General features: G+C 37.9%; 1 protein-coding gene across 10 annotated transcripts; it reads right to left on the minus strand.

Moving 5' to 3' along the window:
* Positions 1 to 1,396: 1,396 nt before the first annotated feature.
* On the minus strand, positions 1,397 to 26,954 carry LOC4341846 (BEACH domain-containing protein B). Of its 10 annotated transcripts, none has more exons than XM_026026160.2 (40): positions 26,513 to 26,954; positions 25,233 to 25,296; positions 24,259 to 24,463; positions 23,822 to 23,995; positions 23,218 to 23,538; positions 22,321 to 22,537; positions 21,223 to 21,276; positions 19,394 to 19,798; positions 18,052 to 18,370; positions 17,489 to 17,950; positions 17,246 to 17,404; positions 16,991 to 17,140; positions 16,751 to 16,912; positions 16,591 to 16,632; positions 16,136 to 16,480; positions 15,153 to 15,326; positions 14,242 to 14,402; positions 13,234 to 13,522; positions 12,453 to 12,864; positions 12,018 to 12,354; positions 11,668 to 11,856; positions 10,759 to 11,023; positions 10,464 to 10,667; positions 10,174 to 10,395; positions 9,884 to 10,060; positions 9,696 to 9,805; positions 8,455 to 8,910; positions 8,171 to 8,384; positions 7,783 to 8,004; positions 7,253 to 7,711; positions 6,883 to 7,176; positions 6,362 to 6,814; positions 6,222 to 6,268; positions 6,027 to 6,120; positions 5,659 to 5,865; positions 4,993 to 5,118; positions 4,536 to 4,907; positions 4,216 to 4,447; positions 2,740 to 3,455; positions 1,397 to 1,854 (listed from the first exon to the last, which is right to left on the minus strand). In XM_026026160.2, the coding sequence occupies exons 1-39, from the start codon at positions 26,665 to 26,667 to the stop codon at positions 2,800 to 2,802; spliced, it is 9,606 nt and encodes a 3,201-aa protein (XP_025881945.1). In that variant the 5' UTR covers positions 26,668 to 26,954; the 3' UTR covers positions 1,397 to 1,854; positions 2,740 to 2,799. The 10 variants fall into 10 exon arrangements, with proteins under 10 accessions (XP_025881945.1, XP_025881946.1, XP_025881947.1 ...); XM_026026161.2 differs by having other exon boundaries at positions 4,993 to 5,108; positions 23,822 to 23,998; XM_026026162.2 differs by having other exon boundaries at positions 4,983 to 5,108; positions 23,822 to 23,998.
* Positions 26,955 to 27,092: the final 138 nt, after the last annotated feature.

Here is a 27,092-nt window from a genome sequence, read left to right on the forward strand (position 1 = left end):
GCTAATTCATAGAACCGATAGTAAAACGTAATCGAGCAGTAAAACCCAATCCTTAGTTGTTCAGATTCACTTTTAAAATTGGACTTTATCTAGAACATAGGGATACAATTGGACTTTACTCAATATAACAACTTTTTTTTACAAAGGGACAAGTGTCCAAATTTATAGCTAAAAGTTGTTATATTTTGAGGTGGAGGTAGTGATGGTCCAAATTCACAGCTAAAAGTTGACGGGTTGAATAATTTTTTATTTGACTAATAAGCACCTAGATGATAAAACAATTAGTCTAAATTGAATTAGTACAATGTCAATCGAACTTACTTAAGGGAGACGCATACAAATCGGACGTCCGATTTTTTTTTAAAAAAATCGGGCGATGTTCCACCAAGTAGATCGAAATTGTTTCACTAAGTAAATTGAAAATATTTCAATCGTTTAAAAAGCTGAAACACAATCAAATCACCTCATAAAACATTTTGCTACAACGTATAAAATAACGGTTTTTGAAGCTGTTTCACCATGTATAAAAACAATGTTTCAGCAAATAGCGAAATGATGTTTTAATTCACTGCAACATTTGATCTGTACATACTTGCCAAAACATTGTTATAGAGCGTTTTCGTAATATGTGAATGATTTGCTGCAACGGCGCATGTGGTGAGGCGTGCTGTTGGGACGGCGCGGCACCCGTCGAGCACTTGACGCGGGGCATTTCAGTTACTTAAGAGATGGCATGTCGCATTGTCGCCCCTCCTCTTGCCCATCTTGAGCCAATAAAAAACTTAGAAGGCGCACACAACAGACGTACGCTTGTCTACACACACAATGAACAGATAGAAAGACATGGGGTTTCATGTGCTCGGGGTACAAATTAAGATGATGCATCCCATTGATTACATCAATCACGCGCCCTCCTTTTTACACACGAATGATGTGGCTGAATCGAAAGATGCTTAAAACCTGGGACCAATAGTACAACAAATGACAACTTCAAGAGTAGGTAATTAGTCAGGATCTCTTCAAACGGTCCAGCTTAAAACAGGTTATTGAGCAGATTGTTATAGAAAACTTAATAAATAGTTTAAAACAAATAGTCGGAGTAATCCAATTGAATTATTTCATTTTAGAAAAGAAAGTATAGTTTTCAAAGTGCAGTGCAAATTATCCATTTCAATAATCCGTTGGTGAGTCACATGCACCCAGCAGCGAGCAAGCGCAGAGGAAGACGGAAATAAAAATGTTTCAAGTATATCAGTGAGCTTCTGGTCCTGGACATCTGTGCCGAACATCATCAAATTATTTTTACCAAACTGGCCACATTCATGCATAACGATCGACATCTGGGAACAAAGAATTCAGGGGGGGGGGGGGGGGGGGGCAAAATGCACCTTCATACTTAAAGAACTGCATACTTCCATCCTCAGAAAATTGCGAGAACAACTGATCAAGTATACAATTTACCACTCATCTCTAGATCACAATGAATGTAGCACTATGGTGAACACAGAATTGCCAGCTAGCTAATACATACGGACAAATTAATTCTCTGTTTGGGGGGCAAATTAATGGCAGCGCCTCTCCACTAAAACAACAGAAATGGTATGCTACACTACTGCAAAATTGCTAATTTTGGATGTCAGGTTAGTTCCTATCAAGTGATCGAGACAATCATGCTTAGCCTGAAAATCAGATAGCTAGGGATCTCTTCTTACGCGTGTTAGTTTTACTATTGTCAGATATGTTGCTCATGGATCATAATCAGTAGAGCAGCTCGAGAATCCTTATTCCAGATATTTGCTCCGCTTTATGTACATGATGTGAAAAAGAATCTTGATTTTTTTTTCTGCTAATAACCTGCAGCAAGTTTCAAACAAACTAACCAGTCAGTACAATTGGTGAGAATTCTGTCGTAGTTTAATCAATGCTAACAATTCACAGTCCAAAGAAATGAACTTGGCAGAGCTTTCTTTGAAAGAAAAATTTAACTTGGCAGTTTAAGTTTGAAATAACCTGACAAAGAAATTTTGGAACTGGTAGATGATCTATCATCACTACTAAAGTTCAAAGAACCAAACTTCACATGTGCTTTTTTTAGTTCACTAGCAAATACTCACCCCATTCAGAGATATGTGGCATTTCAGAAAACATGTTACCAGACTTCCCTAGCAAAGACTACGGGAGCATAAAAACAGAGATGCCAATATTAGATTTGTCATGACAAATCTGCTTATACTGAGTTTTAGTTTTTAACCTTTTCATTACATATATAATAAAGTTGATAGTCAAAATTGTGTGGTGAGACAATGACAATGATCAATGCATCATAGATTCAAGATTACAAAGTAACATCTGGCCTCTATATCCATGATGTGCACGGTCCATCCTGGCGTAGCTAAAGGTAACTAACTACAATCTTAATATGTTTCCAGTGAACAAGGAGTCTAAACACTTTTTTCGTGTGCCTTATAAGCTGTTCTAGTAAGCGAGACAACTCAAGATGCATGTTCTTTTGAGGTTCTACAAGAAATTCAAGCAAATAAAATAATGAAACTATAATAAAAAAGGGAACATGGTGTAAAATCTGTGATGTTTCCTTAATGGAAAATGTGGGGGGTGTGGGCTCTCCCTCTTAAAAAAGAGGGTGTAAAAAGTGCATCACACTAAAGTAAGGACGTATGAAAATTCCCTTGAAATGACAAGCATGAGAAAGGAACTCAACTAAAAAACTTTTTGACTTACGCTTGAAGTTAAAGCTAGGTAGTTTTTGTCAATTTCTTGTAGCTATAAATTAACTACGGATTAACTAGCAGTGGGAGGCTTTATCCTTGTCCGTGGCATGCTCTTCCTTCTAAGCAGAGGAGATTCCATTGAAAACACAAGCAAGCTACCATCCTTGGTTCCTGCTAGGATGCACTCTTCAGGGGTCACAGATAAAGAAGTAATGGTCTTCCCAGCTCCATCATACCTCCGGATAATGTCAAGACAATGCATAGAATGCAGAACTATTTGACCATGCTCACCAGCACAAACCAAGAACTGTCCACAACAACTAAGTTCCATGCAATTGATGCGTCCACCGGATGCTGAAGAAGCAATATGTTTTCCATTGATGGAATACATGTGCAAGGAAAGGTCACTCTCAGAATAAAATACTACCCTTCCATGCTGCGACGCCACCAATTTTGACAAACCAATGCCCGAAGGATGCCGAATGGATCGAACATATCTTCCTTCACGCAGTGTATGAAATATACAAGTTCCATCTTTTGAACCACTGATGACAATATCCAGTTCTGTGCTAACAAATAAGCATGTTATGATGTCATCATGACCACAAAAGATATGAACCGGCCTTTCCATTACAACATGATCACTTGGTCTGCCACGAAATGCATGCCAGATCATAACAGTTGTGTCATAACTTCCAGTTGCAACCACATTTCCACGAGATGAAACTGCAGCACAAACATGTGTGTTGTTGCATATGTTACAAAATAGGGAAAATAAGGGCAAGGACTTCATAGGTTGAACCAATATGTCATAAGGGAGATCACCATGCAAATGTAAGCAACATATGGAGGACAGAAAGAAACATCAAACAAACCTAAAAAGCAGTAGAAATGTCTAGAAACTGTTATACTTATATAACATCACATGATTATCTATATAAATAAACTTGTTGATCCCAGTCATTATCCAATTTTTATTTCCAAAAATTATAGTTATTACCCAAATAGCTATAGGCAAACCGGGGATATGTAATTGTCAATAGACTACATTCTTTAAGTTTTTTTACATTTCTTGGGGAGGTATCAAGAGGTATAAGTACCTCCTAGTGTCAATTAAAGAAGGTAGGATTCCTCTTGATAATTCTAATTAACACCTTTTGAGAGACTTTCCCAGGACTTAAAAATCCCACATTCTACCAGATGTTTCTCTCCATTGCTATATATATATATAATATATGTGACCTCGGACACTTTGCACATTCGAGAACAAGATCGGATGAGATGGATGAACTATGGCTTGTTTTGAGGGACCTATGCCTGATATTTATGAATCCACATGGGCCTAAATTTTATGGATTTGCAACCTCTTTGTAGAACTTGTTCACATAACAGATGAGGATTTTTGTTATATTCTAACATATAATATAATTCATCAAATCTGGATTTTTCAAAAGAAAATGAATAGAATAAAAAATGTATCTGGTACCTGCAACACAGGCAACAACATCCTTATGCTGCCTGATGCTCTGAACAATTCTTCCATCACTAAGAGAAATAATCTGGAAACTGTTCTCCCAATTTCCACATAAAATCAAATACTTATCACTATTAATTTGCATGGTTGCTAAGCACTGTCTTCCAAAATTAACATTTTCAGCCAGGAAAGTGCCAATTTTGCGGGGAGAAATAACATCTGAGCCAATTCCAAAGAAATGATCCTACAAAAAGAAAAGGAAAGAATGCAATCAACAAAAGTATATACTAGTATACAATTTTTGTTTGATGACGTAGGTAGTCAGGAAGAACCTGTGGTCCTGAAAATGTAAAATTTCCACCAGATTGCAACTGTGTTGTCAACCACAGCTTTATTGACAGTATGAGTCCTTCATTCATCAGTATAACTGTATTGTCCAACAAGCCAATGAATAACAAAGCAGACATGTGGCTGATTGTACTAGAAACACTTGAAGTCAATGCAATTGACTGTGGTGCAAAATACAGAGGGTGAGCTATTGGGACAGGAGGCCCTCTTCTTGGATGTTTCACCCGGAAAATCTGGATTGGTGTCTGTCCAAAATTTGCAATCTGATCCTCGATAGCAGATTTCTGCAACAAGTCATCCATATTTTCTAGATCAACTGCGCCTTCATATGTAACGTAGTAAAATATGTTTGCTGCCTGCCCAAAAAATATTTATGTGTTAAAGTATATTCAGTAATATTCCATTGTATTATTAGAGATACCGAAAGTGACCTAATTGCACCTCAACAGCAGGTTGTCCACGCTGCTTGTAACCAAATATGAGGTCAATCCAGTGATGGAGATTAGAGCTCACATATTCACTTTCAAGAGCTTCTCGGTTGATATGAATGAATTCTTCTGGAGAGCCCTACATCCTTGTATTAATTAATTGGATATGTATAGGCAAGATAGCAGTCTTCTGTTTACAGAACTAACAAGTATTCTAAATAGAGTCGTATCAACTTGCACTGGCATAATTATGAAATTTTAGCTCCTTGAGACATTACTAATTGATAGAATCAACAGACATCCCAACTCAAAATTCAAAAAGAAGTTGAGAGAGACATATGACAGATTTTGCATGAAGAAATATCTTTTATATTGAGAGAGCTATTATATTTATACCACATCACACAATTGTCAAATTCTGTATATATGATAAACAATAATGTTAATGTGAATAACATGTTAACACCACAATTCACAAGAACGTAAATAACATGAAGTCAGTAGTATATTCACCAGTGTTTAGAGGAACCAAACTAATTGACATTATTTTACCTGAAAAACTAATGTCATTACAGATTGGAATCACAACAAATCTATCCTACTGTGCATGTAACTCACAGTCGAGACACCAAGTGCAGCAACCACATAGGTATCTATCAAAGAAAAACTATTCAATTACCTTTGCCCAAGGAGGGAGAACAACGTCACCTAAAGGTTCACCATCCTGCCTAACACCAAGATGATACGAATTTGAATTTTCAAGAAACTCAGGCATGTAAAAAAATTCAGGAATAAGCTCTTTGACATCACTTGTATTTGACAAGCTGTTTTTGTAAGCACTATCGATGCTCTGGAAGAGGCGATCTGCATGGTCAAACTTGCCACCCTGTATAGTGTCATCCATAAAAGTGAACAAGATAAAAAAAATATTAATGTTGTTTTTAATGAAATATAGCATGAAAAAAGCTGTGTAAAAAATGGATAGCACTTTGATAACAAGAGGGTAATATGTTTGCCATTATAAAAAGGTAAAATCAAATCAGCAACCTGGAGGCTACGATGCAGAGTTGTAAAAGGCTCAAGCCTGAGAAGGTAATGAAGAACAATTCCCATGGTGGAGTAGTGAGATCCATAATAAAAACTGCAGGAATAAATTAGTCATTTTGTCAACTAACTCAAATAACAAAAAATAAAGGACAGAAAAATTAAAGAAATGGATCAAATTTAGATTCAAGGTCCAACCTTGGTATATCTGGGTCATCGAAATTAACATATCTATCTTCAAAAACCTGCCCAATAACATATTGCTTACATAAAAGATACATAAGGGATGTCAATTAGACAATTACTAATATATAAACATGCAATCATCAGTTCCACACCTCAAAGCGTTTTTCATCCAAAGCACCAATTGGCTTTGAAAGATCCCTAAATGTAGAGGACTTGTTAAAATCAAGCTTTTCTGATGTATAATCAGTCAGTACCCATGGAAATACAGGATACTGAGTTAAATCGTTGTAAGACCGTCCAGCAAGAGTGTTAAGAATCATCAGATACTCAAAGTTACTGATTTCCCTCTTGATCCATCTGTCCCTAGCATTCTCAGCCATTTCAAGTGCAACTCGTCTGTCAACAAATGAAATGACTCTACTTTTGCCTTTGGTACTTCCTTTAGGGAACAAGGCTTCATTCCTGAGGGAAACTAGGAGAGACCCTGCATTTTTAGCATCCTTTTGCGATGAGAAGTTTAAAAATATGGGTGCATTTGAATCGTCAAAGAATATCTCCGTTGCAGTATATTGTAGCAGGTAGCGCGTCCAATGAACTGCTTTTATCTGAAACATGTAAGGTAAGATATGAAGATAGTGAGCAAGCAAAAGGGGCAGAGAGAGGAAAGGCATACCTTGGTTATGTTCCACCTTCTGTGATGTTTAATTTTGTTAGATTGTTTTTGCATCAAGACACCATTCGGAGTTTTGATCACATAGTCTCGGCCTCCATCAAGTCTTTCCACACTTCCTAGATCACTCTTGCAATCGGAATCCTCTATCTCTTTAAACTTGCTGAATACAGATGATCCTCCAGTTCCTTCAACCAAAAATTCAAAAGAAAAATGTAGAACGGTCCGAGTAATATCCAATTGTCCTGCTAGTTTTCTCTTTGGGGTTATAAGCACACAATGAACTGAACATAGCACCTGAAAAATGGATGATGGACCAAAATCAACATTTATTTGCTAAGTTCAGGTGGATTTCAGACAAAATCCTTTTTACCTTGGTATAATCGTTATCTCCATTATTAGATGCTGATTCTTTCTTATTCTGAACGGCAGTGCGATAATCTGATAAATCTGAGACATTATTTGGGTTTTGGTTCTCTAACAGACTACTCTGGGAAGATTCACCTGTATCATTGGTGTCTTCAATTGGTTCGTATGCATTGTCTTCAAAGATTGCTCGCACACCTTTCAGAAGGAAACGCTTCAGTTTCAAGGGAACTTTGGTACTTAAAGAACTTTGATCAACACAAGCCTCTGTACTTTCATTCCTAGAATATGAAGGTTGACAGAGGCGTTCATCAAACTTGTAGTTGCGCTTTAGCTTGAGTCGTCTCCGCCATTTATCCTCAGTCTTGTCAAGTTTCCAGTGAGTTACAACATCATTTGGAAAAGGGTTAGCAGACCATGGTCCCCTCTCATCAATCAAAGCTCGGGAAATATGTATCCACTTATCCTGATAAGAAAAGAAAGTAATTAGGTGCTCCTAAACAAAACATTAATTGGCAAACTAATGGAGAATCTTACTGCAACAATTTGCTGATCCTCATCAAAAGCAAGCCGAAAAGCTATTTTTCTTTTGTCATCTGCAGAAAGAGCAGAAGTGATCGAAATATGTATGTTATCTTCAATCATCTTCTCCAGTTGTGTCTCTTCGGTGAAGTGCTCATTGAGCTTAGATTGAAGTTCGTCCAACTGACTTAAGCGATCAGCCTGAACTGCCTTCATGTGCTTAACCTCAACAGTGGCCTGAACAGCAATGAAAGATCAGATGTTCAATAACACAAAAGAAAGGGGAAAAGGTAGGTATGATCAAAACCATCTACCAAAGATACAAAAAACTTGAAACACATCCCACTCAATAGTGTAGAAAATTTGTAAGTCAACGCCAAAGCTAAAGGACAAAGGCACAGACCGCAGCAAGTACACGGTCCTTCTGTACAAAATTAAGAATGAACCCGGTGTCTTTATTACTGTTGCCGATTTCCATAGAATCATCTCTGCCCAATATATTAGGAACAAGCATGGATTTTCCACATATGATAGTTTCAAGGATCAAGTGTGATAAAACATGGTAACGTGCGCCATCATCAAGTTGCCCATACTGAGATCTTGTAATGAGTAAAGACCTGTATCAAGAAAGGGATTAAGAAAATGCTTTAAGCATACTTAGAACAAAGCTTCCAGTATTAAGCATACCATATTAAGAAGTGCAGCTTGTTTTTGCTTTGCTCATCTTCTGAAATAAGAACAGGAAGCAGTGACATGAACTGCAGAACACACTTAGATGCATTTTCTAATCCAGCTTTGCAGAGATACAGAATTACAAGGTGAAAGAAAACCCTTGGGAATATCTCTTCCCTCAACAATGTAGCTTTTTCAGAAAATCTATTTATTTTTGCACCTAATGCAGTACCAATACCTCCAGAAACAACAGCAGCAGCCATTTCTGTAGCAGGGACATTTAGAGATTCCACCAATCCACGTGCTCTTTGCCCCAACGATGGGACTTCAATATTTGGACCCTTTGGTAGCAATTTGTTTGGTCCTTTTCCATTCAAATTACAAATGAGATCCCAAACCTTGTCAAAGAAGTTCCACCAATCCTCACTTTTTTCATCCTCGTCAGCAAATTGGCAAGATTTCCAAGGAAAACTGGAAAAATTGACAGACTTATTAAGGGTTGATTGAACCTTGTGAAGCATAGCAACTAAACAGTTAGCTTCAGGTCATTATAAACAGTGTCAGTATCAAATTGTTTGACTATCACTACAAATGACCTACCTATGCATTTACTTAACATTTCAAGATTCTAGTGCGCCATGTTAATGAAGGATAGATCTTACTCCCTCCATTCCAAAATATAAGTATAGGATTTTGAACTATAAAATGCCTCTTTTTCACAAATATCATGGATTTGAGGGTTCAATTTTATCCACAAATGTAGAATTTTGAGTACTACTTGTCCCATCCAACTACCCTTCATTTAATTTTAACCCCATCTTACCCCTACCTACCCTCCCACTCCCCAGCTATCCCTCATTTATTGAGGGGCATTATAGTCTTTTACAGTTTTACTCCTTACTTTAATCTCTTCAAAAGAGCCAAAAATCCCTATATTTGTGGACGGAGGGAGTACACTCTAGTGACAACATATTTGGTTTTGCATCAATTGATAAGAACAAGTACTGGGGATTCAACACACCTGGCTGAATGCAATGGCTGTTGAGTAAGGCCAGCCAAACCATAAATATTCGTAACAGTTAACTAACAGTTCAAATGTAGATTTAATATCTTTTTTCCATTTGCCACCTAATAAATATTCGTAAGGCAAGTTTTTAAGAAGAGAAGATTCTGAAAAGGGACATATAGTTACAAATATTTGAGCATATAGTTGATAAGGCACATATTTTTCAGGAAACAAAGAGAAAAATTAGTACCTTTTATATTGGCTATGGCTTTCATCAATTAAAATTTCATTTAGTGTAGACTTAATATCATCTTTCCATTTAATACTGGATAAAGATTCCTCTGAAGGATTAGATGGAAACTGTGAAAGGAGGAAAAGAAACAGATGTCACATGATAGATAAAAAAAATATTTTTCAGTTCAAAACAAAGGATTGTACCAAGAGCTTGATTCCTATTTGATTGAAAAGCAACTCCTGGATAAGCTTCAAAAGATACAAGACATTATCACAGCATGGCTGTGAAAGGATAATATTTTCTTCTGAAGATGTCTGTAGCAGGCTCCCAACAATGTCATCAAGTATGTCCCGCAGTAAATAGGAACTTGATAGTTGTCCCTGCAGATTCATGAATCTCAGTAATGTCATCAGAATAAAAGGAAACATACTTCCAAGTTGGTCATATAGAGAAAGAGAAAGAGAGAAAGCAAACAAACGAACTATTATCCAACCTGGCCAAATTTTAAAAGAAAATAGTTAACTGTATCTTCAAGCTGATGCCAGCCACCTTTTACAGCACTCAGGTAGTATGCAAGGACCAATGCATACAATTTCCTCACAAGAATTACTTCATCAATCTCCACATTGTCAAGCTCACCTTTAGAAACTAAACTGTACTCCTTCAATACATCAAGCTTTGTGGATGTCTCAAGCCAATAGTTCCAACTGTGCTCCTGATAAAATCTATTCAGGATTAGTTCAAAACAAGTAATTTACATATACCAAAGGAGAAAAAAAATACCATTAAAGCCTCAATGTTTGTAGGGTTTGAATCTAGCAAACCAATAAGTTCACTTAAGATTCTTATACGCGCTGAAGAATCTTGACAAGATTGCAAATATCTAAAAATGCAGACCAAGATCTGAGGAAGGAAGAAAGGAACCAAGTGGGAAGTGCTGCAACTCTTATTTTTGGACTGTTCAGACTGGGAATATTCCTGTAAGACCTATACAGAGAAAACGGCTTACCACTGAGGTGAAACGGTAGTAAGAAGGAAGAAATGAAATATTAATATGACATGAAGTTGGCAATATAACCTTGATTGGACTGGTTCCACCAAGAAGGACATTGAAAAAAGCTGCACATAAATTATATGAAAGTGGAAATTTAAACAGCCTTTCAGATATTGTATAGAAAAATAGATGAGATGCTGCTGTTATTTCATTTTTTGAGTTATCAGACAAGGGTCTAGATTGCCCAATGGGTAATGTAAATAATTTTGCTCCTTTCTTCTCAGATGGAATACCAGCCATAAGCTTTCCAACAAGCTGAAGTCCCAACAATCTAACTGGCTCGGATTCCCTGAAAAACAAACTAAGGTTGGATATATACCAAAAGCTCACAACTCACAACATACATTACGCAAGACGACACATGGAAGAAATTATACGTTCTGAAAGTCATGAACTCTGGTAATAATATGAAAAAAAATAGGTCCTTGTAAAAACAAAACATTAAACATTTAGATGAATCTCTGTTTTACAATAGCAATATGCAAAAGTGGGAGTACCAACGAATATATTTTAAATTCAAAGTAGTGGAAACTTTTTAGCATATATCATAGATATTATTATTTAACTAATGGACAAACAGTATCTAAACATAACCTCAGTGCTTAAATGTCAATACAGACAGGAGGAACAGCAAAGCGCTATCTCGGCACTCACTAAAAACCAAAAAAAAAAAACTGTGTTCGAGTCAAAAGAGAACAGCAGCTATGGAAATTTTGTGTTTTTTTGCATGTAAACAGCTAGTACTTTTAGATCTAACAAGCAATTTGGAAAGAAAAGCAACTTAATTTCTAACCATGGTTAAGTACAATTTCATCTGCCCCGCAAAAAAAAAAAAGTACAATTTCATCTGAACATCAAAATTTTACAGAACAAATGTACTGTCAGCATGATATGTGAAACAGAGATGAATTGTAAACAATAAAAGTATGTTACCTCTTAAGAAGATTGATGAAAATGCAGCAGCCACCAAGGCAATTTACGTGCTCCAAGAAAGATGATAAAACTGGGCCCTCTGAAAGAGCACGAATGATCATTTTCAGTATGTCCTCAACGCATGCTACATCTTGATTCCTCTCAAAAAGGGAAGCAAGGGCTCTTATATCAGCTAGACAAACTTGTAACCTGTGAACCAATTTGTGTATGAGCTAAGCCAAAAAAAGCTACAAGATTGGTACCAGCTTACTGTATCTTATTACTGTTTTGACACATCTATGAAAGAAAACTAAGATGAAGGGGGTAAATGAAGAGGAATAAAAAAATAACTGGAGTGTGGATGTGCTTACTTTAAGCTCATTTCTGCTAAACTCAGAAGGAGAAGCCGAAGCTTGCAGATTTCCTCTATCTTAGGTCTATCTCCAACAACTTGCTTGTTACCTGTTCGCAACAAAGACTTGGAACCAACAGCACACCTACAATCTACATACTCCGAGTAATATTGGCACACAATGTCAATGATCCTAGGAAGTCCGCAAAGCAGTGGTAAAAACCTTCCATCAGTTTCAAAATATTTTAGCAAAAACATATAAAGATCTCTCTGCACTTCATAGCTTGAGTGTACCCATATTTGTGGATTCAAATAAATTTGTAAAATAGCATCTTTCAGCAGAACTTTTGACATGCCTGAATAAATGAGAAAAACAATAATGTCAAGATGTCTATTTCGATCAGTCAGATAGTCACGAGAGAGAGAGAGAGAGAGAGAGAGAGAGAGAGATTACCGCAGTTCCTTAGAACATCAAACATATACTTCAGTGCAGAAAGTGTTTCAATATTTAACAGCTTAGGTGTAGCAGACTGAAGCAAGAAGCCCATAATAGATAATCCAGAAAGAAGATACATCTGTTGTTGATTCGATACATTTGCATCCAGGACAGATGCGACAAGCTCAATGACCTCAGCTCGCAACTTGCCATTGATGACAGATGTATGACAAGATTGCTCACCATCAGTTACAGCATTGCAACTGAAGAGAGGAAAAAATACAGAGACACCACCAACACAATAAATAATATCCTGCGGCAAGTGTCGCGAGCATAACTTTGTTCCACCCATGATTGTTGCTTCAAATGTACTTCTGTCAGCACTATCTAGTGCAGAAGAGACACTGAATAGACTCCTACTGTCACTGGCCTGGGAAGATAGGGGAAATAAAAAAAAATCTATTAGAAAATAAATATTCTGTTAGTCAATCTGACTCTTAAGGTAACACTCAGGCCCAAAATTCATTCTCAATCTTGTCCCTGGAGCCTTCAAGGGGCACACTACAGATACATATAAAAATCACTGGGCATTTTGTTATCACTTTGGAATCAACCCAAAGCAGCTATGCTTGGTTTCATTGGGCTTATGTGCTGTCCAAACTCTCTTGAACTCTGAATGTTGGACTAATCCCATCCCACCACTATATATTAAACCCATGGGCTACTACTAGCTGGGCTGGAGTGTTACACTTGATGAAGTAAATATAGTATCATACTTATTAGTAAAGAGAAATGGAACCTGCGCGTTGAAACCAAAAATGATCTTTGATGAAATTCCATCTCTTGCATCTAGAATCCCCCTGTATAGTGAATCATCACCATGGAAAGAGTACATATAACTTGGTCCTAGATTATATATGCCTTTTATTTGTTCTGAAGAGAGAGCATCGGAAAACACATAAATTGGGCCCATTTGACCAGTAAAGGCAAAGGTTCTCTCATAACCAATTGAAATAGGTTGTTCACCAACAGGCATCAATTTTGTACCGATAGTGCAGTGAGTCATTGCCTCGTTCATTTTTGGGTAACTGAAAAAACAGCAACAGAAACTGTAAGTTTTTATTTTACATGTAAATTGTTTTGACTAAAAGCTAACATGATACTTAGGAGACGATACTTTAGTGGTTACGTTTAGTACCAGTTACGTGCTCAAAAAATTGTGCAAACTAAGGTCCTTCATTTTCAACAATGAATGTAAAAAGTACTCTCTTATCAATGTGGCAATCATTGATCTGGTTCCAACTTACAAATTTGACCATTATTCCACTAATGTCAAGAAAAGTTATTAAAATTTGATATTGTGCAAGCAGTTTTTCAAGTTCAAAAAGTTTGACTGGATGCATTCTGAGACAACATTTTATTGGTAAATGGATAGGGTAACAAAGAGGTGTACCATGAATGTTGCGAAATTTGTGAATTATGAATATCAACAAATCAAATAACTTACAAACAAAAGATTTTATACATTTTGGAACTTTAAGAAACAAATTGGATCTATAATGACAAATGTATGATTATGATTCCATTTAGCACTGGTGTTGCTGTGCTGTGTTGCATAAACAAATAAAGTACAAGAAATAGCTCAGCAAAATAAACTTGACGAGTCCTTATTCCAAACAACCATATTACAGAAGCACTTTGTGAATCAAACTTATTTCTGACACATTTTACTCCCAAACAGAATCTGCAAAATTTTCGGCCTAAGTTAACATTACTGGGAAATATGAATGCAAAAGGATTTGCTCACCTACACTTCTCGGATGATACTAGATTCCCATCCACATAACACCTCAGGTGGCTTCCTCCAGAGAAAGCCCTCCCAATTGTATGAGTAACAAAAAGGAATATCCATTCCTTTGATGGGAGTTTTAGTGGCAACAAAACACACTCACGTTTTTGATTGATAGACTGTCAAAACAGACAAAGAAAAGAGTTTTTCATACAAATGTTAACTGCAGCAAAAGTGATAAATTTTACAGAGTAAGGTATTTGCAGCTCCAATGGAGAAAAAAGCATAAAGTACTTCAAGATCTGTAGAGCATGCTCCAGATTTGGATCAAACAGCTAGATGATTTCCAAACCCATTTTATTACAGAACTGGGTATCCTACAGTCAACATTTGGGAAATGACGAACAAATGGAAAGTCCGTGTTGAGGCCTAAAATGGCATATGTAAAGGAGCAAGAGTGAATTTGCACACTGAAAATACATATTTCCCAATAAAACACACAAATCAGTACACCCTTCACACCTCGCCTCAGAACTTGTAATGCCGGATAATGTACTCATTAAGGCTGTTTCCAGAGGTAGTTCTGCCATTGTAAAGAGTGGCATAATCTAGTTTTGCAACACTTGACCATAATGGAGAGCAAACAGAAACCAAAAAAAAAATCATGTGTCCATCCAAATTTATGAATTACTACCTCTGTCCCGGAATATGAGAACTTTGGGGGTTGGACACGGCTATTAAGGAAGTAGGTGATGGGGAAAAGTTGCAAATGGTTGAGAAGATAATGTAGGTGGACTGGTGGAGAAATTAAATGGCGGAAGGTTGTGATTGGTTGAGAAGAGAATGTAGGTGGAGAAGTTGCTATATTTTGGGACAAATTTTGAATGCTAGAAATTGCTATTTTGAATAAGTAAGAAAACCACCATTACCTCATATACTAGAGCACTTTTGCTAAGCACGGCTGAGCACCCCTTTCCATCTTCTGTGAAAAAAGAGAAGAGGCCCATCATACCATTTTCTGGGAAGTTTTCTACCCTTAACCAGCAGGAAAAGGATAGCCCTCTATTATAAGGCCATTGAAATGGTGATTTAATTTCTATACCCTTCAATGATTAAGAAAGAATGTCAGTCAATCAGAACATCAAATACTGGCAACAAAGTAATGGATGTTATTTGAGACATAAAACAGAGTACATTCAAAAGGCATGTGAATGAAAACAAACAAAATGATATTGTTGGTATTTGGCAGATCATTGTCAAAAGCAACAAGTGTCACTTTTATTACCTCTAAATTTTTCAAGTAGAAAAAGGAAGAAAAATCAGAAAACGCATGCCTAGAAACCTAAAAAATAAAACATGAACGCATTTGGAAAACCATAATTTTGAAAAGTAAAAAGATCAACACTTTTGCCGGAGAACACTGTCTTGTATAAAAAAGGTAAGCCTCGGATTACAGAAAAGGTCTAGCAGCCTAGATTGCAAAGATCAACCCCCTAAAATCCTACAATAAGACATTTAACTATTTGCCACTTTTAAGATGTGGCATTTAACAATTTGCCACTCATAGTCTATGGCATGTGGGCCCTCTCTATGACATGTGGGTCCAGTGGCAAATCGTTAAATGCCACATTTAAGAGTGGCAAAGAGTTAAATATCTTGGGGGTGTCCTTTTAAATGCCCACCATGTTTTTTTTCCTATTTTTTAGCAATCACATACCTAAATTTTTCATAGTGATATCGCCTCACATATGAATCCTTTTGTAGCGTTCAAAGTACTCCTAATTTTGACCCATACCAACACTAAAATGCTCTAAAGTTAGTTCTTAATATCACGTAGATATCTATGAGTATTTAAATTACTCATCACAACTAAGGAAAATTTAAATTGACAAGTAAATATGGCAGGACGCACAGAATCATGACCATCGAACTCAAAGAAAGCTTCTGGTCCCTTTTCCTTAAGCATGTGACTGAGACATGTCAAAAGCAAAGAACTATGCTTCTTCTTGGCAACAATCTTCCCACAACGTAAGAGTGCAAATATTTTCCGAATGTCCTTGCCACTAATACTGTGTGCACCAATTATCTGAATTAAGTCTGCAATTTGACCAACAGTATCATCCCTTTCCTCTACTGAGAACCAATCAAGAAGATAACTAAGCAGTCCTGCTCTGAAACAAGAAGTTCTATTTGCAATGGATTGCTTGAGCAACTGCTGCAAAACAACAAGCCCATAATGCTGAAGTGATGTGCTGCTCTGCCAATCAGAAATTGTGGATGTTACAAAAAGGCAAAAGAAATATAACTGGAAATTATCAGTGGATCATAATCATATATGCATGCCTGATATAGAGAAAAGGAGCATACCTTTTGTAGAATATTCAAAACTAATATAACCACATCTTCATTCTGAAGGAATAAATCAAAGAAATGTTTGTGAGAATAATTAAAAATAGATGACTGAAGTAAATGGACCCAGAAATGATAGCAGCATGTTAATTGGTTCTAAGATATGAAAGTTACTAGCCTTTATTGTTGTTATCTCATTTATCTCAAATTTCCCATCAACCAGCATGCTAAGCAATGCATGTAAGAGTCTCTCGCTTGGGCTTGGCAACCATTTGTAGAAATCCAGTAGCAAGCTCTGCAGTGTTTGATAACCCACACCAACTAGCATTCTAAAGGAAGCCTAAAAAAGACAAATCAGAGTTATTGTTAGCACATCAGATGGGATAATTGCATGAATCGCATACATCAATATGATTACCTTGGATGCATCATTTCCTTCAAGTAATAAGGTCAATGTCTCAAGAACATTAAGAACTAACTGCTCACCAGTTGCCTCATTGAATGTTCCATTCAACAAAGAGACAATATACAGAAAGCACCCTCCATCGCGAAATAGATTTTGATAGTACTAACAAAAATGAGTACATTTGTCAACATATTGTCATTGATGGTATTAAGCAAACACTATTGACATTTTCAACTATTATATGCAAAGGCGTATACTGATACGTACCATGCGATCCATCATAATGATCTCTCTCATGTTGACCAGTAGATCAACCAACAATTCTGAGTTAACCTTTTCTTTTTCATTTGCTCGTGTGAAATTCTCTAAATATTTGGAGCATAGCTGTAACTTTGCTGCATGATCTTGTTTTGATGATGGAGGTAACTGGTTAAAGTAAACTGTAAGAGTGTTGTAGTTCCAAACGTTAACAAGATCAAAAGAGAAAATTTGGAATATGCACAATTTTACCCTGAATAAAGCAAAAATTTGCTCCAGTACATGCTTGCGGAAGTTCTTTTCTTGGAATAAGTTGAATAAACACTCAATACAGTCAGGATTGTGCAAAATTAGAATTCTTCCATAGCTAGATATGGTGACATATTCCTTGAAGAGGCTCAAAGCTAACTCTATACAAATAATAGCATACTCAGTTCTCTTTCCTGACGAACTCATTTCAATATTTTCTATCTTAGAACCATATCCACTGCTGATAACATCATCACTAGGAAAACAGCTGAAGTTTTGTAGTTCTTTTGCTTGTTGGCATGCAGCCTTAAGGACTCCAGTAATTACATCCAAGGATTTAAATGAAACTAGAGTTTGTTCTGTGGCGAGTTGTAGAATAACACGAAAACTTTTAAGAAGAATGCTGACCACCACAGGATCATAAATGCAGTGTTCAAGAGCTTCCAGCAGTGCTGAGCATTCTGGCTACAAAGAGAAAATGAATAAAAAACAGATCTTTTAGAAGGAGCTTTAAAACCTGACAAAAACAATAAACTTACAATGTAACATAAGAGAAAAACCAGTACCAGGTTATATTTGTTTTCATTAAGCGTTGCAGCATACTCCAAGAAGGAAATGGCTTCCAACTGAAGAATGTTAACATCTGATAGGTATAAGCTTTCAGAATCAGTGGGTTCAGTATTACCGTTAATATCTTCATTTTGAACTTCTGCGACAATATGAAATTGCATGTCTTCTACAGATGACCCAAAGTAGAAACAATTCTCTGAGAATATTAAGTCCCATACACCTTCCTCTCGAAAAGCTGTGAGTAAAGTTGGTTTTGAAACAAGAACCATTCTGAATGTGCGAATCATGTAAAGCTGAAGGGTTTTGGCCAAAATCCTGGTGCATAAGTCACATCATACACAGAACAGGTTGTCATTTCAAATATGGATGCATTCAATGAATTAAAATAAGAAAACAATCATACTGTGTGTAGCAATATTATCTGCATGTTACTGATTCATTGCATGGGTACCAGTTATGGTGTACTTGAGAAGATTACTAGTCAATGGTGGTAAGTTTTTGTAACACAAGCCCACTTTAGGCACGCAAACTATATTCACAATCCATTTTTCACCCTGAACTCAATTGTAGATTTCTTTTGCACCTCCAACTTCCAAACATGGACAAATGACACCACAAGTCCTATTCCACTGTGATATTGGCAGAATATGACAATGGTTTTTGCTGAGTGGACTAAGTCAAGTTCCACTTAAGAGGGTATTACTTGGAGTGATGCCACTGACAATGTCCAAGACAAACCAGCCAAATAGGACTAGGAGCGTGTTAAGTGAAATCACCACGATGTCAACCATAATCACCATTATTTGTGCAGTTTGGAAGGTGAGTTGAAAAAGGAACGGTTTGACTACAGTGGAGTTCAAGGGCCAAAGGTGTACTAGGTTACTACAAAAACAAAAGCACCTTTTGCTCCTAGTCATCTTTCCATCATTACTTAAATAATCAAACCAGCGTGATATCTGTGCATGTATGTACGTGTATTACTTGTCGGATTTTGCAAAAAGGATTTGATCATCTACTAATTTCACTTGTGTTGAGATTATCTACTATCTGGAAATTCTGTGCAAATATTTGTGAAATTTTCAAATTTTGAAACAACAATAATGCATGTTCAACACATGGCAATCAACTAGTCCACTAATATATTGGAGTTGGCATTGATTGACATCAGGACAATTAAATGATATAACTTGTAATAAACCCCAACTGTTGGGCATACATATCTTAGCTTTAAAAAAACTTCAATTAAACATCTTAATAATATCAAACAGAGCAAAAGGCAGAGTAATTAATTGTTCTAATGGACAAGATATCATGGCAATACATAAAAAGCAAACTTACTTTATATGGTTTGGCAATTCAGTTTCACTAGTACAAGCTTTGATGCATAGGAAGACTGTCATAAGAACCCTTATGAACCATCTCACAGATTGCTCTCGGTATGCTGATGGGATAGATAAAGAGATTTTGTTGCAAGCAATTTCATTACGACAGTAACTTATAACCTTTGAAGGAATAATAAAAGAGCAAAGTGCATTGCTCAACTTTACAGAGTACTCCCTCCATTCGGTTATATCAAGAAAATAAATTGGGCCAGAAATCGAATCTAATGCAAGTGAAGGCCCGGTGTTATCCCTTTGCCGATGGAACTCCAGAATCATAAATGCAGGCCAACAAATGCAGTTTGCAAATTTGTGTACACGTCCATTTTCGCACAAAAATTGCAGATTGTTGACATTTCCAAATCTGAATAGCAGTCAAGAATCCAACTTGGGGAAAAAAACGATAGCAGTATATGATACATAAATTTAATTTAGGCAAAATTTGCTACAGGACACCGAAAGATTGTGGCCTTTGCTGTGAGACACCCAAAAACGTGTATTTGCTCGTGAACACTGTAAAAAAGTGGTAATTAGCTGCTGGACACTCCTCCCATTATTTTATTATTTTCGGTTGAAATGGAGAGAGAAAGAGTTGTGTAAGTACCAAAATAACCCTTTGACACTGTTCTTCCTCTCTCTCTTCTTTTCTTTTCCCCTTCTTCCTCGCAGCGGAGCAGAGGCGCGACGGCGGCCACAGCGGGGCGGCGGCAGCGGCGCATCGCCAGGGTTCACCGCCGACGGTGACGACGCATGGCGGCATCCCGGCGCACGGCTTCCTCTCTCTCTCTTCTTTTCTTTTCCCCTTCTTCCTCGCAGCGGAGCAGAGGCGCGACGGTGGCGGGGCGGCGGCGGCGGCGCATCGCCAGAGCGCGTCGAGTACAGCACCGTCAAGCCCTAGCTCTTCGAGTGGAAGGCCGGCGCCAGCGCCACTGCCGCTGGCCATGGCGAGTGCGCACGCGGGTGGACGGCGATGTACTGACCTAGATTGGCAAGGATCTGGCGCCGCCCGGATCCTTTTTGCCGGCCACGACGCCGCCCGGAGCTCAACCCAGCATGCTCGCCATGGCCACTCACCTGCATGCCGTTGTCCCCTGCAGCCAAACTCCGTGCGGCTGGCGTTGCAGCGGCGGCGATGGTGGACTCCTCCGCTCTTCCTCCGCCTCCATGGACAGCTGCCGCCGGTGGAGGTGACGGAGTGGGGGACATCGACGACGGCGAGGAGGGAGAAGACCAGTACCCTTTCGCTGCTGCTGCGACTTCTTGTTGTGCTTCAGCCATGGAACAATCTGCTGTTCTGATGAACAGGCCGTAGCCTCCTGCTGCTGATGCTGCTTCATGGCCACGGCAGAGCTCGGCGGCGGCGCAATGAGAAAGAGATGAACAGACAAAGAGAGGAAGAAGAAGAGAGAGAGAGAGATTGACAAGTGGGCCCATGGGCAAACTTGTCTTTAACCAAAGTTTCTCTCTCCATTTCCACCCGAAATAATAAAATAATGCAGCCGGTGTCCGCCAGCTAATTACCACTTTTTTACGGTGTCCACGAGCAAATACACGATCTTCGGATGTCTCACAGCAAAGGCCGCAATCTTTCGGTGTCCTATAACAAATTTTGCCTTTAATTTAAATGCACATTAATTCTTCAAATTCATTATAAGCTGGAGTTAATAACTAGTAAATCAGTTAGTCCCAGTCATATGACCAAGAATCTTACTTAAATTAAAGAATAGCACAGGATATTGATATTCAGAAATTGAAAAACCAATAAATAAAGTTTAGAGTACAGGATACACTGCCTCACTTAGAATTTCCAAATATAATATTTGGAGCAGAAGAACTTCAACCCTACAAAAGCAAAGTAACATCAGAACATAAAATTGAGAAGAAAATATGGAAGGTGAGAACTAAAATTATACTACCTCCATCCATAAATATATGACGTTGGTTAGTTAAAAAATGAACAAACCAAAATCATATAAAAAAGAACAGAGGGAGTATATCTGAATTACTAATCTAGAAGGTTGTCACTGAAAAATACAATGGCAAATTTAAAAAGGAAAAAAAACGCTTTTCACTAATCACAAGTCTTTTGAAAGTGCCTAAAGGCTGAAAATTAATTTAATTTATAATAGACTTTATGCGTTATTAAACAAGCAACAGCCAAATCCATAACCTAATCGGCTTGTTTGGCAATTCGAAAGAAGGAGATTGGAAGTTTACACGAGGGAATTGATGGTGAGATTAAGATGGGAATTTGATTTTTAATCCCAGCATCTTGCTTGGTAGAGATGGTAGAAATTGATAGGGAGTTTAGTTGGAGATTAGGTCATTAATGAAAACAGATGGCTGAGATTTGTTTAGGCAAAGTAAAGGGGGAATTCCCTCCTAATTACCACCCCTTACCAAGGTATTGAAAAGGAGGAATGTGTGTGTAAAAAAGGTGCAACTATATGTTTCACACTCAAAGCATTCTGCTCAAAAATTTGTTTAAAAAATCTAACTGCAATTTAAATCATTAGAATATAATTCTGAAATTGCCGAACCTTTTTTTAAAAACTAAATTATGTCTTGCATGCATTTCAAATTTGAACAAATATATCTTTTTATGATTTAGATTTTAGATTTGAATCATTCTTAGAGTGAAAAATTCATATTTAAATCCATTTCCAGACCTTCAAATTCGAAATAAAATTCAAAGCAATTGTTTGTATCGTGTTGGATGTTATGCCATAATTTTATCTTTGGTCTAGAAAATTGTCAGTCTTCCCTAACAAATTCTATCGAGAATATATGTGATCCTATTTCTAGGCATAAGGCACACTAACGAAAAATGGAAACGGAAGTATCAAATGATAAACAAGAAGTGCTCCCGGGTTCTAAAATTTGCACCTTTCATCTTTTGGGATAGATGAATTCTTCAAAACTGAAAATTTACTTGAAGGGAGTCCTAGCCCATCAAGTAGAATTTCCAAACCACCAATGCTTCTAACATGATTCTGGGCACGGGTTCCAGATATAGTTGATCGCAAAGTGCATAATGTGATAAAATGAAGTGAAAGATCTGTCCACTGCTCCGAATTCAGTCTCTGAATGACCCGCAAAAGTTCTGCAGTGAAACTAAATTTATAAAAACTAACAAAATTATAAAAAATCAATAATAGTCAATATAGTGACATGTTAGCTACAGGTGGATCTACTAGCAAATATCTTCTCACATGCACTGCCTCTGAACTGTGGTGCATATGACGAGGTATTTACATATAGTGTGACAACAGAATTCTGATGCCTTCTTAGCAGCACACATACACTCAATGACTTCATTTGTTGCTCTGTAAATTAAAACAAAATTTCAACTCTTACATTTTAATTTCTTCTACTAAAAAATAGCCAACTTAATCTCTGAATTATGCAGGCATTCTGTAATTCCTTTTGGCATTAATATCCCCTCCCATGACATCAAGATTTCCTACCAGGCATGCTATTCTTCCTAGTCACCTCTTTCGTTTAAAATTCCTAAATACTACAATCATTCTAACAGCTATTGTTCATTGTTGTCTTCTGTTTGATACTTCACATGATTCGTTGGTCAGAAATTACAAAAAAGAAAACATGAAAATTAACCTGACTATACTAGATACACTATTTCATTTGAGATTTTGATAACCCAGTAAGTACCACTGCATTAATTAACATTATAACGGATTGAGTGTTCAAATAACAGTTTGTAAAACAAAATTGAAAAACTATAGCAGCAATATCAGTTCACAACTAAAATGGCAGCCTTACCTACTAACGAATTGACACCACCAGCTCCCATCACAAGAACAATAGCCCTTTGTTGCCAACGTTGAAGTGTATCAAAAATACCACTTTCTGAAGTGCTTGGAGTAACTGTGGCCAAATGATTTTTTGATGAGGCACACTTAGTGGAATTGAGAAAATGGGGAATCCTCAGGATAGTTGGCTCCAATTTCATGAAGTTGGAAATTATTGTAACTATGTATTTGAGCATATTTAGCATCATTTTTATATTTTCTACAGCTTGGCATGAGACGTGGTTATCTGCAGCAAGCAAACTGTTCTGGATTTTGAGCTGAGCAACTGCAGCTGAATATACCAAAGAGAAAGGAGTGAGAATATAATTCCTCAAAACGAGAAGTCAACAAACCATGACTAAGCTAACTAAAAAAATGTAACTATTTAAATTAGAGCAGAATAAGAAAACTATTTAAATTAGAGCAGAATAAGAAAAAGAATGCCACCGTTGAGCAAGGGAAAGAAGGAAAAAATCTGTTTAAAATAGAGCAGAATAAGAAGCCTGGAAAAATAATCCAGCACATACAAAGAATATTTCCTAGAATTGAGCTTTCAACACGTGAAGAATTTTTACCTTTTAGTAGAGAAGTAACCTTCTTTACACCACCATAATAGCTAAATACTCTACAGTTATGCATGGAACGAGTCAAAATTGTCAAGCACTCCAAAACATGTAGCCGTTCAGTACTTAATCCCAGATCTCCTGGTTGCTCTGAATAGTTCGGAGAAGATTCTGGACTGTTGCCACCTACTAATTCAATACAAGAACAATTGTAATCTTATTATTTATCAAAGCAGCCACCAAAAGCTATTCCACTTGAAACATTGGTACCATCCTCAAGAATCAATAGAACATTTGAAGATATTTCTATGGGCATAGAATGGTAATTCGGGAATCTACATAGTCACACACACCACAAGAAAAAGTTCTGAGCAAAAAAAACACGCATCAAAGAGAAACCGGAGACAGTTCTAACAGTAGGGTACTCATTATACAGTAAAGCCACTTACTTTCTGCAATAGTTGATGTTATTATAGACATCTCCTGAATCAGGATAAGAATGACCTCAGAAGGATGCCCGTGAGAGCATCCTACAACTGTTTCATCAGATCCTTGTTCTTGATCAACCAAATGAATATTATGGTATGGTCCCCAATCTCTGAATGTTTGTACAAATTGTAAGACAAAAATTTGCAGGGATTTCTCCTTTTCAGCCTGTAAATGATTACAAAGTGACGTAAGATATAGTACAGCATTACTATGTTATTTCAATTTAGTTCTAACGGCGTATTAAATAAAAACTGGTTAACAAATCATACAACATAAAGATAGACAGTTATTGAATATTCTCTAAAAGCACCTAATACTCCCTCCGTTTCACAATGTAAGTCATTCTAGCATTTCCCACATTCATATTGATGTTAATGAATTTAGATAAATATATATGTCTAGATTCATTAACATCAATATGAATGTGGGAAATGCTAGAATGACTTACATTGTGAAACAGAGGAAGTAGCATTTAGTAAACAGTTTGGTTACCACACTTATACAGTTTAATTTTAGGGCCTGTTTGGCATAGCTCCAGCTCCAACTCTACCTCTCCTGGAGCTAGAGTCCAGCCAAACAGTTTCAGCCCCACCTTAAAAGTGAGTGGAGCAGACTAGAGTGCTCTCACAAAATGAACTAAATTTAGGAGCTGGGTTCAGGCTGCTCCACAACTCCACTCCAGACCCAGCTCTTAGAGTTAAATTTAGGAGTTGGAGCCCTGCCAAACAGGCCCTTACATTCTTAAGAATATAAAATTGTACATTGAGAAACATGAATATTTAGTGTGAAACAGTTTACGAGTGGTTTTAATTAAAAGTGAAGAATGCTTGAAAGTTGGAGACATCAAGCAGACACTTGAAACTGTTGTACAGGTGAGGTCCTAATGATAAACAAATATCCTAGAACAGAATCTAGCAAGCTTTCAGGGAAATACCTTATTGAGGGCATTCTCATACTTCTTCCATAGTGTATTTAAGACTCTCTCCTCCGTGCTATCACTGCAACAAAATGAAACATAATGAGAAACATTTGTGCAGACGTAGCACACAAAAAAAATTGAGATTTGATTACAGGTTTTATTTATACACCACACAATTACCATACCCCAGGAAAATTAACATATTAAGTACCACTAACAAATAAAATAATGGAACCTCAGATGTTATAGTTGAGAGCCTGTCTAACAAGAATATAGCAATTGTGTTAGTGATAATGACATAGGATGACGTTTTAGCATTGCTATAAGCCACATAGCATCATTCCATTGAGCACATATGCTACCTACCAAATAAGAAAAGAAGTTTAAACAATACAATGCACCCCAGCCATACTATTTTTAGTTGTTTATTTGGCTTTCAAGAATATGCATAGGATTTGCTGATCATTGTATTAAGTGAGGAGTTCGTACAGCTGCTGAGCAAAAGGAAAAGAAAAAGTTACAGAACAGGGCTATATCTCACGAGACGGTTTTGCGACTAATCTAGCAAAGGCTTCTTGCGCTTCTCCCTGGTGGCGATAGCTGCTCGGCTTTCCATGTTGGCAGGCTTCTGACCACCCTGTCAACCAGAGGCTAGAGGTCAGATTTGATGGGCTTGTTGATGCAGAGTGGGAGGACCGGGTATTTGGAAGTGAAGCTTGCAAGAGGGCATGGAAGCTCGAGAAGGAGGCGGTCCATGTCCTCGTCTTGGCATTGGAATGGGATAGCTGAACACCTGCTATAATTGGTTTTGAGGACGGAAGCTTCACTTAAAAGCTAATTGGCTGGTTGTCCTTGAAGCCAGCCATCCAAAGGTTTGTTTCATATCATGATTTAGCATGAACTCTCATTCCATGGTTGCACGCATCAACATAAATCATATGTACAACCATTTTGAATTATTTTGCAGGGAATGGACGTGGCATGGCAAAGCTAAACTAAACATATCAGAATATTATGTATTACTAACTAGCACTGAAACACGCTCTGAATCCTTGCGGGTAAATAACTCAGGCTAATCTAGGGACTACTAGCAATGTGCTTGCAATACATCGACAACTTTCCCCAAAAATTACATGCACATTTTTCTCTCTCGCCACATAATCACCGCAAATCCCATCCGAAATTCAGAAACAACGACACGGCACAGGCACGCAAGCCCTAGCGCCCGCACAAACAAACAAGCCACATTTCTCCCAGGGCGGAAAGCGAGCGAGCGAGCGGATGTGATCGAGTACCTGAAGACGACGCGGGGAGAGGGAGCGACGTCCTGGTCGGCACCATGGAAGGAGCCCTCGCGGACGCCGAAGGAGGAGGAGGGCACCGCGGGCGGCGCGGGCGGCGGCGCCGGCGCCTTGCGGAGGAGATCGGCGACGCCCCGCACGATGTTCATGGCCTCCGACCACCACGCCACGCGCGCCTAGCCACGCACCATCACCATCACCACCGCCACCGGCTCGCCGGAGATGACGATCGAAGAGGTGAGCAAAACCTACAGGATTATTCGATCCGAACCCCAAATTCGATCGAAAAAAATGCGGCCTCGATTCGGGAGCGAATGGGGAAATCGCGTGGATCGAAAATTTTCGTGGGTGTGTGATTGCGCGCGTGCGTCGAGCTCGCTCTCCTAATCGCCTATGTTTAGCCGCGAAATGGAAGTGGGGGAGGAGAGTGGAAAGCGAGGAGGAGAGGAAGGGAGGGGAGCGCGATTTGGGAAAGGAAGGAGAAGTTGAGGGGGCTTTTTGGAAAAAGTATCCGCTAATACGTTACCTATTTCGAGGTGAACGCCTCTCCTCCAGGTTTACGTATTCTAGGCTT

Source organism: Oryza sativa, chromosome 6, assembly GCF_034140825.1.
Source record: "Oryza sativa Japonica Group chromosome 6, ASM3414082v1".
In the NCBI taxonomy this organism is placed as follows: Eukaryota; Viridiplantae; Streptophyta; class Magnoliopsida; order Poales; family Poaceae; genus Oryza; species Oryza sativa.

What these genes read in the sequence shown, in the direction of transcription:
- LOC4341846 (XM_026026159.2), bottom strand. Translation starts at nt 26,667, where the DNA reads ATGAACATCGTGCGGGGCGTCGCCGATCTCCTCCGCAAGGCGCCGGCG. An exon ending in GGTTACTTCTCTACTAAAAG is followed by an intron (nt 23,539 to 23,821) that starts GTAAAAATTCTT and finishes TGGTATATTCAG; the next exon opens with CTGCAGTTGCTCAGCTCAAA. An exon ending in ATGAGATAACAACAATAAAG is followed by an intron (nt 16,633 to 16,750) that starts GCTAGTAACTTT and finishes TTATTCCTTCAG; the next exon opens with AATGAAGATGTGGTTATATT.